At 39.7% G+C, this 16,809-nt stretch overlaps 1 protein-coding gene across 1 annotated transcript; it reads right to left on the bottom strand.

Moving 5' to 3' along the window:
* Nucleotides 1–1,765: 1,765 nt before the first annotated feature.
* rab1ba (zRAB1B, member RAS oncogene family a) lies at nt 1,766–12,129 on the bottom strand. Its single transcript, XM_079593009.1, has 6 exons — nt 11,767–12,129; nt 9,108–9,180; nt 8,822–8,917; nt 8,495–8,590; nt 6,676–6,807; nt 1,766–4,215 (listed from the first exon to the last, which is right to left on the bottom strand). Exons 1-6 carry the CDS (start codon nt 11,778–11,780, stop codon nt 4,021–4,023), a joined length of 606 nt encoding a protein of 201 aa, XP_079449135.1. The 5' UTR covers nt 11,781–12,129; the 3' UTR covers nt 1,766–4,020.
* Nucleotides 12,130–16,809: the final 4,680 nt, after the last annotated feature.

Genomic DNA, 16,809 nt, shown 5'->3' with positions numbered 1-16,809 from the left:
TGTAATGGTGCATGAACTATACAGGAATGCTCAGATCTCTTTACATTTTTCAGGGTCTCACTTAGGGATTCTGATGAGCTGGCACACTGAGAAATTAGAGAGAGATGCTGCATTCGCTCTTACCCCCCTCTCCCCTCCCTCCCTCTCTCTCTCTCTCTCTCTCTCTCTCTCTCTCTCTGGGGAGTCTGAGCAGAACGGTACAATCCTGCATACTGACTGCAGCTACTCTAACTGGCTATAAATAACTCAAGGTCATTTGCTCACCCCTTTTACACATGCACACGCCTCCCTCCAAATGTGTCTGTGTACAGACGAAAACTAGCACACAAGATATAGTAAATCCATCACTAAATCAAACATGACATCAAATGGTTTCCGTTTACGATGTACAGTCATACTGCAAGTCTGTCTGGAACAGTGTTGTTATTGTTAACTAGTACATTAATCAATTCATCTCTCCGTTCTCCACACCGCTTATCCTCCGTAGAGTCGCAGGAGAGCTGCCGCATTCACACATTCACAGTATTTTTCCAGTTCACCAACAGTTTATTCCATGTTTTTGGATTGTGAGAGAAACTGAAGCATCCGGAGGAAACCCACGCTTGCAAAGGAAAACATGCAAACTCGCCGTTGAAATAGCTGGATACACTTTATTTTAAGGTGTCTTTGTTACAGTGTAACTAAGAACCAAGTGATATTAATTAACATGTACTTACTATAAAATGAGGGTTTGGTTTAGGGTTAGTTGCATGTAATTATGCATAATTAACGGTTATTACTACAGTAAGGGCATGTAACAAGGACAAAGTCAAATAAAATGTTACCAAATTGTTTTTGACAATTGAAATGAAGCTGAAATAAAATAAATATTAAATGAAAAACTAATAATAATTTAATAATAATTAAAGCTATTTAGAAACATTAAAAAAATAATAGAAATCACAAAACCGCTGATTACTAAAACTTAATATATATATGTGTGTGTGTGTATTTTTAATGCATTTTATGCACATATAATATATAGAGCCTATATATAATATATATATGTGTGTATTTTTAATGCATTTTATGCACATATATAATGTGTGTATTTTTTAATGCATTTTATGCACATATATGTGTGTGTATTTTTTAATGCATTTTATGCACATATATGTGTGAGTGTATTTTTGAATGCATTTTATGCACATATATAATGTGTGTGTATATTTTTTAATGCATTTTATGCACATAATAATATATATATATATATATATATGCATTATGCAAACACATTTAATAGATATTTTAATATATACACACACATTTCATAGATATATATATTAGATATTTTGTGAAAAAGAAAAAATGTTAATAGATTTCTTTTACATTCTGACATTACTTTCATGACAACTATCCACATTTCCTCCCCCAATTCTCATTACTATAATGCCTCCAGATGTTTTAATGTTGAGTTTTGTCTGTAATTCTCATTATTCTAAATAATGGTCTCCATTACATTCTACATTATACTGTAATTCAGTGATGTGAATCATCCAGCCCAGACAAAATCATTTGTATAATTAACATCGACATGAATATTTTGTGATTCTGGGGTGAAACATGTCTCGTTCATGTTCTTGACAGGCTTTTATGAGATTCAACTTTTCAAAATGATCAGTCATCACATTTCCAACGAGCACAGGAAGTGATGCTCACCTCGCCACCCACACAATATTACTCTCCGCACAACAGAAAAGCAAGCAGGAGAAGTCATCTTTAAGTCTCATGTTGATCATTTTATTATATATATTTATAATATGTACAGAGAAGAGAAAACGAGATCAAACCCAGCAATGAAACAGCACCGGGATGAGCAAGCAAAAGGGGGGGATAGAGAAAGAGCGTGTATATTAGACAGGGAAACTACTAAAGAGCTGCTTGCCATTTTACCATCGCCGTGTCTTAATTCAAATAAATGAGGTGTGCAAATGTGACATGGGTAAAAATGTAAAAATGAAAACGCACATTCATAAGCAACGACCCCCCAACCCCCCCCCCCCCCCCCAAACCCAACCCAACCCCAACCCCATACCCTTAATCATTCCTCTAACCCGACACATTACCACAAAACTAAATTCATAGATCAAAAAGACAGCAATCCATCTGAGAAAACAGAATGCATCCAAAAAAAGCACTTGTTTAGTGTGAATGAGCGCAGGGTTTAAATGAGACTTTCATATACTGCTTATTTTCACACAGATGTAACGCAGGATCCACAACGGACCCTTTTTAAAAAATCAAAGGAATGTTCCCAAACGCAGTTTCTGCAGTTGCCCCTTGCCCGTCCCTCCTTCCCAGCCATTGCACGCGCACCCATATCCCTGCTACTGCTCCCTCCAACCCGGCGATACCAGTTCACTTACAAAATAGTACAAGTAAACCCACCACACAACATTAGTGATGAGAATGTGCGGTTGTGTTAGCATTGGCAGACGTTAGTGCTGTGAAAACCATTACACTGGCTCAGTGAGTGAAAGTGATCGAATGTCACGATGGCAAGACTATCCTAAGTAAGACCGAGTGACGCACTAATACTAGTGAAGTTCACAAACTATCTACATTTTCTAGATCCACGTTGTACATGATAAAACGGCCAGATCAAAAACAGTCATCGGGCCAATCATTTGCAGAGAAGAGATCGAACCATGCTTTAGGTTGCCATGTAGGATCCGTATGAACCTCTTGGATCGCCAAAGGCAACATCTGAACGACACCCTTATTTTGAGAAAGGTCCATCAGTAGGTAGATTGGAAAGCTATAATCTACGTGAACAAATATTTTTCATTAAAGAACATGGGAGGTCATATCCGGTCTCCAACACTGGACCAGTCAATCCCAATACTCATAGATGTAATACCCAATACTCCCACACAAACACACAGCACACTGAACCGGATCCATGGAACTATCACGCTTTCATTGGTGGCGAAATTAAGGCCATTTACAAATATGCAAATATATTTACCGTATGTAAATAAACGCAAAGCACGCGCAATGCATGATGGACCACTTTTGGCAGCAGCGAGGACTACGGATTGGCTTTAATCGAAGTCTGGCTCAATGGGATGGTAAAATCACACACTGAGGTTTCAAACCAAAGCCACAAAACTGCTGACCACAGGAGGAAACGACCTCGACGCGAGTCAAGATGGCGTTCGTTCGTTCGTTTTGAACCTGTGATGGCCGAACACTCAAAAGAAGTAGCAGAGGCCGTTGAGGTAATAGAGGGAACAGTAGCTTTCATCGACCAACCTAAAGCCTAGACCCCCGGTAATCCTGATTATGAGCAAAAAACCCAACTCTATCCGTATCGTTCCCCAACCAACAATGTCATTGACAGCAGTAAGCCTTTGTACAAGCCTTCATTAGAAAAACAAAAACCTAAAGGAAAAAACAAACAAACAAATCAGTCTTAAAAATCACCATAATAACAATAATATACTAGTAGGATGAGAACAAGTAGAGAATATTGCCGACTTTGTATGCGGTTGACTTCCTGTCGATTCAGCCTCAGAAGCCATGCTTTCGCCCACAAAACCTCATTCAAGTGACAATGTGTGAGAGATTTAGAAATACTAGAGATAGGTTAACTTTCTTAACGTAACCCCCGCTAGTCGTTTAAAAGGAGGATTTGAGAATCGCCCCTAGATCTGCTCTCATTATAGACATCTATACATGGACACGTGACTGTACCGAAGCTCCACTTCCAGTACAGGGGGCGGGACTGTGGATGTGGGCGGGGTTATTCATGTGCACAGGGAGGAAAAAGGGGTGAGGTGTCTTACAAAAGGGGAAAGGATAATAAAAACAAGAAGACTATGATGTTATAAATGAAGCCATAAGGCTGTTAGACGTTGGCTCTTAATGCAGTGGTTCCTCCCGTGAGAATGCTGTTTTTTTTGGTGTGTGTGTGAGAAAATGTGTTGGAGGGGGAAAGGGATGGATGTGTGTGTGTGTGTGTGTGCATGCTCAGGCTATTCAACAGCAGCCGCCGCCAGACTGCCGCACAGGAGTGCTCTCGATCTTCAGGTTGGGCTTGTCTCCTCCAGTTGTGGCTCCAGGGCCCATGCGCTTCTTGATCTCGGCAGCCATGGTCATGAAGGCCTGCTCCACATTTGTGGCATTCTTAGCGCTCGTCTCAAGGAAGGGGATTGCTAAAGAGTCGGCAAATTCCTGGAAGGTAAAAAAAAAACAGAGTGAGACACTTCAGAACGCTTTTTTTATTTTGCCATTCATATTTTGCCATTTTATAAGGCCCATTCATCCCAAGGATGTTAACTATAACAATTAAAATACATTTTAAAAATAGATCTAAATGTAAGAGAATAGCAGAGTCCACACCACAACTATAATGATAACGACACAGAGGAACAATATCGTTGGAATCACTTTCACAATTACTTTTTTCCAGCTGATGAATGATAAAAATAGTGGTAGCCAATCAGATTCCATCCTGCTTTGAAGAGTTCGAGCATTTAAAGTGGCAGACCACATAAATAAACAGAACGGTAATGTGCGTTGGACACTAATACAGTTATCGTTAGCTTTATAGTTATTGTTCTTAGTGTGAACAGGCCTTAAAGGCCCACTGAATTGCCTTGAAACGCGTAGCTTTATTCAGTGTTGATACTTACACTGAAACAGGAAGTCAGGGTGGGACATAGAGCACCTCCTCCTCTTTTTAAAACAGCCAATAGCATTTAATTTATATCACAGCTTGGTGAGAGCCGTTGAGCTCGGCAAAACCACATTTGACAGCTTATGAAAGCCACAGTTTAATAGATTCCCCTTTTAGATGTAATATGAAACTGTTACTAGCACAACAGTGATCATAATCAATGCATGTTGGTGCAGTGCACGATGTTGTCTCTTCTACTCGTCACTGCTGTTTCTGATGATGAGTCTGTCCGGAACAGACCGCGTGCGTGCTCTGTGGTGGTTTGCATGACACAAACCCGAAACCAGACTTCACTCGCATATTTACACTGTCTGAATTGTTCCCTGTCCACTACATAGTGCACTATGTGCCATTCACCATGTAGAAAATAGTAAATGTGTGAACAAGTGACCGATTTCAGCAGCAGCTTCAGCATCTATTTATAATGTAGGGGCGGAGCTTCAGACAGAATCTAGATCATTTGATTGGACAGAAAATCTGATAAGAAGCTGAAGTGCAGAGTGATGTCTTTAAAATCAGATAAAGGGAGAGACTAAGTTTAAAAAGCTTATATCTTCTAAATGGAAATTTTGTCATTTTTTTTACGCTTATAGATAACAGTAGGCATTAAAAAAAAATGACTTCCCTTTTCTTTAATTCTCCCTTGCCTGGCTTATGCTACTCTGAGCAATGACTGAACTTGTATTTTGAGCACTTCTTGCGTTGTTTTTGCCTCTTCACGATGACTCGCTTGGTTTAGTCCTCAGTTGTAAGTCTGCTAAATGACTAAATGTAAATGTAGTAGGCTAACATTCATACTAAAAGTAAAAAAAAAATTGATTTTGATTTCACGAGGACTAGCGCTAGCGTTGTTTAAAAGAAGTCGCCAGCCAGAGCCAGCATTTCTGATCATTTCCACAAAGTTTTCATGCGACATTTCATTCAGTAACATTAGGCATTTTGATTTATATGCCATTGAATGTTTGATGATCGATTTAGCTTACATGCACGCGTCAGCAATGCTTTATTGCTTCTTCGCTTTTTTTTTTTTATCCAAAGATTTTGTACTCTTTCAGAAGATGCGCAACGACGCCCCCTACCGCATAACAGTGATTTCCGGAAAATTCTGTCAACGTTGGAGAAAGAGTAAATTGTCAAACAGCTTTATCGACTGTATTCAAGACTGTGGATAAAGTTTTTGTTCTGAAGAAAATGTTTGTAGATTATGCCTGTTCATAATTTCCCATCATAAAGTGTTGTAAGTGGTTGCGAGGGTGTTGCTATGCTGATGCTAAAATGTTCTGATTGGCTGTTCATGCATTACCACGCTGTTGCAAGGGTTTTCTGGTTGGATGCTAGATGGTTACTGGCCAAAGCCAAAACGGGCTCACTGCCAAGTCTTCATGATATTCTGGTCTCTAAACAAGTGTGGTTCCCACTTTCAGTCCAAGGCTATGGGGTTTTTTGGCCTGTTTTTATCTGCTACCAGGTCAAGGCATAAATCAGAGCACTGAGAACAAGCCCCACAATTTGACATATCGTTCGTAAAAAAAACAAATGGTGCAAGACCTTGGGGGTTTATTCAAATCTCCAACCGTTAGCATGAAAATCAGGATTAGCCTGACTGCATCAAAAAATCCCCCCCTCTGTTTTTTTTCACAAATAGCACCCTGACTGCATCCCTGGTAAATTTACCCAAAATAACTTTTTCTGACGTACATCGACCAACTGAACAACACTCCATCACAGCCCGCTCCAAAGTGGACAAGGGATACGGTTTCTTTTTCGAGAGCTTTAATCCACTTCTTCCTTAGACTCAGTTCAGTCAGGAATCCATGGAAACTTGAATGAGGATGTCACAAAAATGGGAAGCAATTGGGCTTGTAAAGTCCACTAGTTTTAATAAAAAAAAGGGAACAGTGATTTAAACTAGCCACTAACACAGATTAAACATGTCTATTTCCACGCATTAGTACCTTGGCTGTTGTGTAGTCCACTACTTTCTTGGTGGTGAGATCACATTTGTTCCCCACCAGAAGCTTGTTGACATTCTCGCTTGCGTAGCGGTCTATTTCCTGTAGCCACTGTTTCACATTGTTATACGATTCCTTTAGAGAGAGCAGGACACAGAAAATTATTTTCAATTTCAACCAAAAGGTCGATACCGAAAGGTATGTGATGATAAAGCAATGTTGTTATTGTTAACTAACTAACTTTAACATAATAAGTTTATGTTAAGGTACTAATTTTTTTTACAGATGTCACACACACACACACACACACACACACACACACATATATATATATATATATATATATATATATATATATATATATAAATAAACTAATAAAAATGACAAAAGCACATAAAAAATACTAAAACTTTAAGAATAAAAAGAAAACAGAAAAAAAGCTAATTCAAAATATTAACAAGTAGCCTATTTTAAAAGTACATAAATTATACTAAACTAACACTGCTGTATTAACACAAATTTGACAAGCAGGTCATCAAGAAAAAGAAGTTTTCTGAGGATGACATCAGCACAGTTTGCACAGCATCAGTATTACAGAAATATGTGGTAACTATCTATGACTTGAAACTTCAATTTTTATATTTGTCACGACATTAGATTTTTTCACTACACTGTTATCGCAGCCAAAATAATTCACAATAATATATTGCGATATCTATAGAAATCTTTAAAAAAGATCATCCGGCGTAGAGTATGAATGAAACATAAATTACATGTGAGAGTTCAGCTCTCCATAATGCTCGCATCGCCCTATTTTGGATAAAAATAGAAAAAACTGCTCTCTAAAAATATTTGTCCGAATGAGCACACGAAAAGTCCTGAGGGATGTAAACATAATAAAACACAGAAAGGCGTCAGCAGTTAACGGTTAATGTAACATTTCCTGTTTCAGGACTAGCAAAATAATGGTAACTTACTCTCTGTACAGTGGCCAAGAGAACAGAGATGGGTGAACTGAACAGTTTGGTGGTATTGCCTCATTTTGCGCTCACTGTTGATCAGCAAGTCCTGCATACTACGGTGATTAATGAGACATTTTCACAGAACCAAAAAAACGTCCACACTGGCGAGTCATAACTTTCTTGGAGTGCGGATAAAGCGTCTCATCTGTCATATCCGACGACATGCTTTTACGTGGCAGTAGCAGCTGCACACTGTGACTGTGTTTTATGACAGGTGGCAACCAGCCTTAGGGTGCAATACCGACACCTACTGTACGTTGAGAAGTCAACCAGACACTGGCGCTTGATCATGTACGTGCCACATTACTATACGTGTACTATTCATTCGAAATATTATGGTTATCGCCAATACCGGTATATTGCCTCTGGCTTGCTAAGTTGGTGTTAATATTCAACAATATTATTGATCTGACTGTACTGACGCTGCTGTATGAGAGCTGGACATAATTTTTTTTACAGAAATGCTTTATAGATCAAAATGAACTAATTTTATGATCTTTACAACGAAACTGAGTCAACACTGAACTGACTTCAGATGAACAACAGCCGAAATGCATAATTTTCCTGTTATCACTGTAAAGCTGCTCTGAAACAGTGTGTTGTATAAAGCGCTATATAAACAAAGGTGACTTTACTATGGCGACACCCCTAATTAACACAATAGAGATATTTTCATTTTTTAAATATCACGGTTTGTATCACAACACCTATAGACAGCAATTCATTATTGATTCTGTTGCAAAGTGTGCTTTGTTAAATTTGGGACAAATGAGGAAGGAGAATATCTGATGATGTCTCACCTGATCCGTGACATCATAAACCACAATGATACCGTGAGCCCCTCGATAGTAACTGGAGGTGATGGTTCGAAATCGTTCTTGCCCTGCAGTGTCCCACTATGAGAGAGAAAGAAAATAACAGAGAAAAGAAGAACATTTATAGTAATGTCAAAACATGCATGTTTCTATTAAAGCATTTGGCGCCATTTTCACATGTACAATGTAACGAGGAGTTACTAGATTTGTCTATCGTCCCAAGAAACAAGGTCATCATAATGTACTAGTGACTGTCATGCTGTTGCAGAACTTGTGAAAAATGACTATTCGGTGTGTAATTTATGGACTTACAATCTGTAGCTTAATGGTTTTGCCATCAAGTTCAATGGTGCGGATCTTGAAGTCCACGCCTATGGTGCTGATGTAGCTCTCGGTGTATGTGTCATCCTGCAGGACCAAAACACACACACACAAAGGAGAATGACAACTAATCTGTTCAGTGTGCATCTACATTTGTGGATATAAATAATCTACTATAAATACATTTAATCAATTCTATAGCATGACTTCCGTTGATCTTTTAATTGATGTCTGGCAGCAAAAGCTGATAAAACAAGCCATCTGTGCCTTTACTCACAGCAAATCTCAACAGAAGACACGACTTTCCAACTCCAGAGTCACCGATGAGGAGAAGTTTGAACAGGTAGTCGCTAAAATGGAGAAACACAATAAAAACATTTTATTAAAAAACATCAACAGGAATATATACAATTTCAGTTTCAGAGCAAATTCAACCTTCTTATGACATTCACCAGTCAGATGAGTTATCACATTATTGGCCTTATTCACAGCAGCGCCATCTTTGTGAGGGATAGACGTATCTCTTCAGTGGGTTGTACGGTTATTTCATGAGTTTTTGGATTGTTCTGCAGATTAAATATCTTTACAAGACATTTTAGTACAGAAAAAAATCCCAGACAACATGAGGTGTGGAAAATTGTAGGTGATCTAGGAGCTTTATATTACAGCGGCTGCCATTGAAAACACGGTAAGTTTATCCCTCAGACTCGCTTCATACCGGTCATGCCGCTGCTCTGACTGACGTATAAAATACGTCACGTTTTATTGCATCACTAGTGTTATTTTAGCATTATTTGTATAATTATTTTTTGGCATTATTTTACTGTTATAATATTTGTTGATATGTTGAATTAGGTTTTATTTTTTTATAATTTTCAGTTTTTGTAATTTTGTTATGCTTTTTTATTTTTATATATATTTCTTTTTAGTTTTATTTCAGTTAGGCTACTTATTTACAGTTTAGTTACTTGAGAACTTCAACTTATTTCAGATGATTCGGTTTCAATTCTAATTTGCTTACATCGTTTAAATTTACTCTTTTTTTCATCAAATATTAATACTTTTACTTTTTCAGTTAATTTGGTTTCAAACATTGCTAATTTTTGTTTACGTTATATACATTTCCGTTTTTTTTTTTTCATCTAATAGTTATGTTTTATTTCAGCTTCATTTCAATTATGGAAAACAATTCATAATACTTTAACTTTTCATTATCAATGACAACAAAGCTAGAGTAGTTACATTACTGATGACAGCCTAATTACACATGACAGATCTAACAGGTTGATATAGCTCATGTGAACATTAGACTAATTCTCTTCTTGCACACAAACTCGCACACACACTCACACACACACACACACACACACACACACACACACACACACACACACACACACACACACACACACACACACGCTAAGACCAACAGCAAATATGTTTGTATTGTCAAGAGTTCTGTGTGTAAACTGACTTTTAGGAATGGTGTTAGTCCTGTTGTTATGTTAAAATATTAACGACACTACATCTCATAGTATTGAAATAATCATATATCACACCGCATCTGGCTCTCAACTGATATATATAAATAGGTGTTATTACTATTGCTATAATGTGTTAACTGGTTTGAAAAGACAAGTTGCAAAATCGACTGCCATTTCCCAGAACTGATGGTGAAGAAGGTTCAAAATAAAATCAGCATAAACAAAGTATCCCCTGCCACCAGCTCAAAATACAGCTGAGAGAATCCAATCCCAGCGATGACAGTCTGTCGCAACGGTTTCTGAGTTCAAGTACTAACATTAGACGAGCTGAGAAACGTTTTATCACGTGAAGCAATCTTGAAGCAATCTTGACTGAGTCTATGTCAAGAGCAAAACAAGCTACAAACAATAAGAAAAACCTTAATCTCAGTCAAGAAAAGCATTTATTTTGTCGTTTTAACTATTGAATTTTAAATCAAGCACTCTGGCAATATAAACAAACTGGATAGTAGTGGGTTTTCAAATGTCATGCCAGTGATGATCCAGATATATTTTGATATAGGCTAATACAATTTAAATATAGACTTTTACAAATAAGGCAACAGGAATGAACATAGTAAAGTGTATTAACTTTGCCATTCACAATACAGAAAGGAAGTGAAAGTGTTTGAGAACCCTGCTGACAGGGTCTGACAGAACAACATCGGCTCAGCCAATGGCACGAGCTTGAGGCGGGGACTATCTGTGTGACTGACCAATGGCAAACAGGGGAGTGTTGGAAACATGTTTGTGTTCTTTGTTGCCAGTGAATTAGCATTTTAAATAATACTGATGGATATGGAGAGCCAGCAATAAACTTAGTTTTGGGTATATGCATGCAATAATCATAATTAACTTCAATTCATATCATAACACTTCTTCATTTATACAGAGCAAAGTTGACCACATGCTACTAAAGCTTCTCCTCTTCATGACCTCTTCTTCCAGCTGTAACGCTGACTTTCAACTCACAGGCCTAAAGAAAAACACATGACTCTTGAATGCCTCACAATGACAAGCTCGAGTCGTGTATGCTTCAAAACACCGTGTGCATAATAATCATGCGCTCATATGCAAGATTTATTTTGACAGCTGAATTCAGGCTCACTACAAACTAATGACGTCACTCCGTCGCAACGCACCACACCAAAAACTACGTCACGCAGTACGGCAAATGCACAAATTACGTGCGATAAACACCAAACAGCGACCGTTTTTATTTTAAGACTTCTAATAATGAACAATGTCATCATTTAGACTAGGAAACTTTCTAAATAGGGGCTTTAAATGAGTAAATGTCCTCTGAATTCGCAGTTAAAACACCGGACGTTGTTAGCACAGTAGGCTAGACAAAGCTTCATTATTATACAAACACTGACATCCGCAACACACGTCTAGGCGTCAAATACTCACTATTCTGGATTCATGGTGTGTTTGTGTCGTTGTCGTTGTGTTCAGCAGGAGATCGGACTCTTGTCTCTGCGAGCAGACGCGATAATAATGATGAAGAAGAGGATGACTTGTAACGTCTGTAATACCGAGAAACCGGGGCCGCTTTCTCTGATTTACCCCCTCCAATCACACCTCAACACTGTCTTCTCGTTTGATTCAGTCACTTGACGGACATTACGGACCATATAACGCAAAACACTGTTATTTTGTTCTGCTTTCTTCCTTCCTTCCGATCTGCCCCTCGCTCGAAGTACAAGATGGCTGCGCAGGTGCGGCAGTGACATCAGATGACGTGGCATTACGGACTGATCTCACACACAACCCAGAGATTCAAGATATTCTGGAAATATTTTTTTTTATTGCATATGATTACATTTCTAAATTCCCAACATCATTAGGTGCTGTTTTCATATTTTCCCAAAGGTTTTTTCAGATGTGGACACCTTTTATTCTCAACCCCATAGCGAAACAAATAGGTTTAGCTAAAAAGGATTTTACTCATAACTTGCTATAAAACAAGCATCTACATACTGCTAATGTGTCCCTTGTGACAATTTAATGACTTCAAATAGCATAACATTTATGCTAATTTTCATATTTGTATGCGACTGAAGTTAAAAATAGACACATTTTTGTTTAACCCTCTGAGCCCCTTCCTTTGTGGGTCACACTTGGTACCTTTGTGCTCAAAAGTGACAAAATGAAATGTAACTTTTTTTATATATCTACAGGAAAATCAATGCAAAATATTTGTGTTCAATAATATTTATTATTATGTGGAATTTTGAGGGGATTTTATGATGCTATGCAATATTTATAAAATTGTATGAGCTATTTTCTCCATAATTTATTTTTTTTAATGATTTTTCAATAAATGCCTTTATAATGCCTTTATATTCAATAAATGCCTTTCAATAAAGGCCTTTAAAAAAGAATAAAGGATTTTAAAGTGAGAATTGTACCTGTATAGATCCTTATATAAATAAATAAATAAATAAATAAATAAATAAATAAATAAATAAATAGAGAGGCTTTTGGATTCCCAAGTTGTTTTTCAGACATCATTTCTTAATTTTATTTGGTTTTGCATTTGGATATATATTTAGACATTCTAAAAGTCTACTTTTTGTCAAGATTTACATATTTTTTGTTACATAAATATCGTTATCACAATGATTACAATCAAACATTACAATTCTGTTACAAAGGAAAGAAATGGAAAGCATTTTTTGTTACCCAGTATTTGATTGATAAGTAAATTTCTAACAAAATGAGGAATGGATTGCGATTATTCAAAACACTTTATACAATAATTTTGCAATTCAAATGTTGTCCGTGCATTCTGCATTGGGGTTAAATTGTTGATTTTATTTTTTACACATTTGCAAGATCGTGCTCATATTTGAACAGAGTCTGCTCTATTTTGCATGTAAAATGTTTTGGAGATGAACCTCTTCATTGCTGTATGTTTTTGTGTGTGTGTGTGTGTGTGTGTTATTTTGTATCATGGCTGATTAGTAGTTTGTACCACCAAAAGATTCTCAGAATTTTGTATTTTTTCGTATTTCTGTCATTTTTTACATTGAATGTTCCAAGAGTTACTTTTTAGTTATTTCCTAATCATATCCATGTGTTCACAGTGTCATCCCATTCCGATGAGGGGGGGAAATCCATTAATTTCCAATGTAGGATTTAGCTTTTTTACTATTAATTACTTTTTATTTTTTACGATTCTCCCACAATTCAGAATTGACAACTGAACAAAATAACATGCGATTTATTAGGTTTGACAAAATGTTAACTCCTGCAATCTATTAAAAAATATATTTAATTAATTTGAATAATGTTTTTAAATCATTATGCGTGATTCAATGACTCGCTAATAAAGACTTCCCTTGTTTCATAAACGGAAGAATCAGTGATTTTGAACGAATCTTTTAAATTAATGATTCAATGACTAATCCATTTGTTCAGAAGTCTTGTCGCCACCTACTGGTCTAACGATGTAAACAATCTTTATTTCAAACACCAAGTTACTTTCAAAAGATGATTTACTCCATTTTTTACTACATCAGTGTTTATATCAAAACTATTAACTTTTATCCAACTATTTCTGTGATAATTATTATTGTAAGATAGACGTAATGATACTGAGTGTTTGAAATGATACTGTTTATGAAGCCGTTTCATACAAGACAACTGCTCTCTCAGGTTCAACAGCAGCGCCAACACAGATCTCAATGTTTGCTTTGATCGTAGGCTACTTGTCAAAAAAACGTACTCGGTTACTAACGTAACCTCGGTTCTCTCTAGGAGAGGGAACGAGTACTGCGTCGAAGAACGCTACGGGAAAGATATTTCTTTGTCGAGATTGAAGCCAAAAATTAATCCTTAATTTTGTAATATTGTAAAACGCTTTTCTGAAGCATACAACCTAGGCGGAGCAATACAGCTCACCCATTGGCTGCTCTGCCAGAAAAGCACAGCCTATGCGAGGCCAGGACGCTGACCAATGAGGGCGCTTCGCGCCCTTCTGCGTCACCTCCCGCCCAAACAGGCGTGGCCTAGGCCTATAAATACGAGCATAGCTGTCTAACACGCCGATTTTCGTCAATGAAGCGACGCAGCGTGGACACGCACGGCATGAGACGCAGTACTCGTTCCCTCTCCTAGAGAGAACCGAGGTTACGTTAGTAACCGAGTACGTTCTCTTACGTAGAGTTCTCTCGTACTGCGTCGAAGAACGCTACGGGAACCCTATGCAAACCGCCGTGCGTGTTCTTGGATCGACACAGACACCTAAGGGCGCGCGCGCCCTGGTATACAAGCGCCTACCCCAAGAAGTATAGGGAGAGCGGCTAAAATAGCATCATCCCTTATAGTAGTGCCTCTTAAGGCATAATAGCATATATATGTAAATATAGATATATATGAAGGGTAATAGCATGCTCATGGGACACATTGTCAGTGAGTGATGCTTAAACATTGAAGTGACCTGGGCCGCAGCGCGGGGCAGGAACACTTATACATATTAGACATTGAAGTGACCTGGGCCGCAGCGCGGGGCAGGAGCACTTGTACATATTACCATTGAAGTGACCTGGGCCGCAGTGCGGGGCAGGAACACTTATACATAGTCTTCTAGACCGAGAGCAGTTTAGCCTGCAACGCAGGAACCTCTAGGTTATAGAACCTAATAAATGTAGACGGGGAGGCCCAGCCTGCCGCCATACAGATATCATGTAACGAGATTCCGCTATACCAAGCCCATGAAGAGGCCATGCCTCTCGTGGAATGTGCTCTGATGCCCAAAGGGCATTCCAAGCCTCTAGATGCGTAGGCTAGCGCAATGGCGTCCACTACCCATCGAGACAGACTCTGTTTCGTTGCGGCTCGTCCCTTGGAGCGCCCGCTGAACGAAACGAAGAGCTGCTCCGTCTGTCGAAAAACAGCGGAGCGGGACACGTAAGCTCTTAATGCCCTGACCGGGCAAAGGGAGCTATTTCCGTCCTCTGAGGCCGGCAGGGCCGACAGGGAGATGACCTGAGCCCTGAACGGTGTGTTGAGGGACTTAGGCACGTACCCATGCTTCGGTTTCAATACGACTATAGAGTCGTTTGGCCCGAACTCCATACAAGAAGCTCTCACTGAGAGCGCTTGCAAGTCTCCCACACGCTTCACTGAAGCGAGAGCCAAAAGAAACACGGTCTTGAGAGACAGGTGTTTCATGTCAACTGAGTGAATAGGCTCGAAAGGGGCCCCTTTCATAGCGTTCAACACTGTAGAAAGGTCCCAAACGGGGACTGAAGGAGGCCTTGGAGGGTTTAACCTCCTGGCGCCTCTCAGGAAGCGGACCACCAGGTCGTTCCTGCCTAGTGAACGGCCAAGCGTTGGATTAACGAACGCTGATATGGCAGCCACATAGACTTTGAGCGTGGATGAGGTTCTTCCCTTATCCAATAGCTCTTGCAAGAAGGAGAGAATCTCCGGTTCTCCACACTGAAGTGGTGACAGACCTTGATCTGAACACCATCCAGAGAACACCGACCATTTGGAAGCGTAGAGCCGTCTAGTAGACGGAGCCCTAGCTTGTTCGATCGTGTCTAACACTCCTCTTGGGAGGTTAGCGGGTACCCGTTTATGGCCCATACGTGTAGGGACCAAAGCTCGGGGTGAGGATGCAGAATCGAGCCCTTGGCCTGTGAGAGGAGGTCTCTCCTCACTGGAATCGGCCACGGGGCAGTACTTTTCAGTCGCATCAAAGCTGGGAACCAGGTCTGATTCGTCCAGAATGGAGCAACTAGCAGTACTGAGCATCCGCTCTCCTTGATACGCTCCAGCACTTGAGGCAGGAGTGAGACAGGAGGAAAAGCATAGAGCGGGCGGCGGGGCCAGACTCTGGCCAGCGCGTTCGCGCTCTTCGAAAAGAATTCTGGGCAATGAGCGTTTTCCTGGTTTGCAAACAGGTCTATTTCCGCTCTGCCGAACGTTTTCCACAGCAGACGCACTGTCTGTGTGTGTAGGGACCACTCTCCCGTGGGAACGTTGTTCCGTGAGAGTCTGTCCGGGCCTACGTTCAAGTGGCCTGGCACGTGCATTGCTCTTAACGAGCGCAGGTTGTGCTGGGCCCACACCAGTATGCGTTCCGCTAACCTGAATAGGTTCCGGGATCTCACGCCACCCTGGCGGTTTATGTAGGCTACTACCGACATGTTGTCCGAGCGGACCAGGACGTGGTGTCCTTTTATCCGGGGACAGAAGCGCCTCAGCGCAAAGTCCACTGCCATCATTTCCAGGCAGTTTATGTGCGGTAGTTCGGCTCGCTCTGACCACTGGCCAAAGAGCGGACTGCCGTCGAGCAGTGCTCCCCAGCCTGAGGTGGACGCGTCCGTGGACACCACCTTCAGGCTCGAGGAAGTCCCCAGGCTTACACCTGACCGGTACCAGTCTGACGCTCTCCATGGTGTCAGGGCTGAAATGCATTCCTGAGTGACCTTGAGGCGA

Source organism: Phoxinus phoxinus (genome assembly GCF_949152265.1).
Source record: "Phoxinus phoxinus genome assembly, chromosome: 2".
Lineage (NCBI taxonomy): Eukaryota > Metazoa > Chordata > Actinopteri > Cypriniformes > Leuciscidae > Phoxinus > Phoxinus phoxinus.
Note: the sequence above shows the minus strand (reverse complement) of the source record. Positions and strands in the feature narration are given on the sequence as shown.

Coding starts and splice junctions, on each gene's coding strand:
- rab1ba (XM_079593009.1), bottom strand. Junction 6,808..8,494: donor TTTATGATGTCACGGATCAG/GTGAGACATCAT, acceptor CTCTCTCTAAAG/GAATCGTATAACAATGTGAA. Junction 4,216..6,675: donor TGGACTACACAACAGCCAAG/GTACTAATGCGT, acceptor TTTACCTTCCAG/GAATTTGCCGACTCTTTAGC.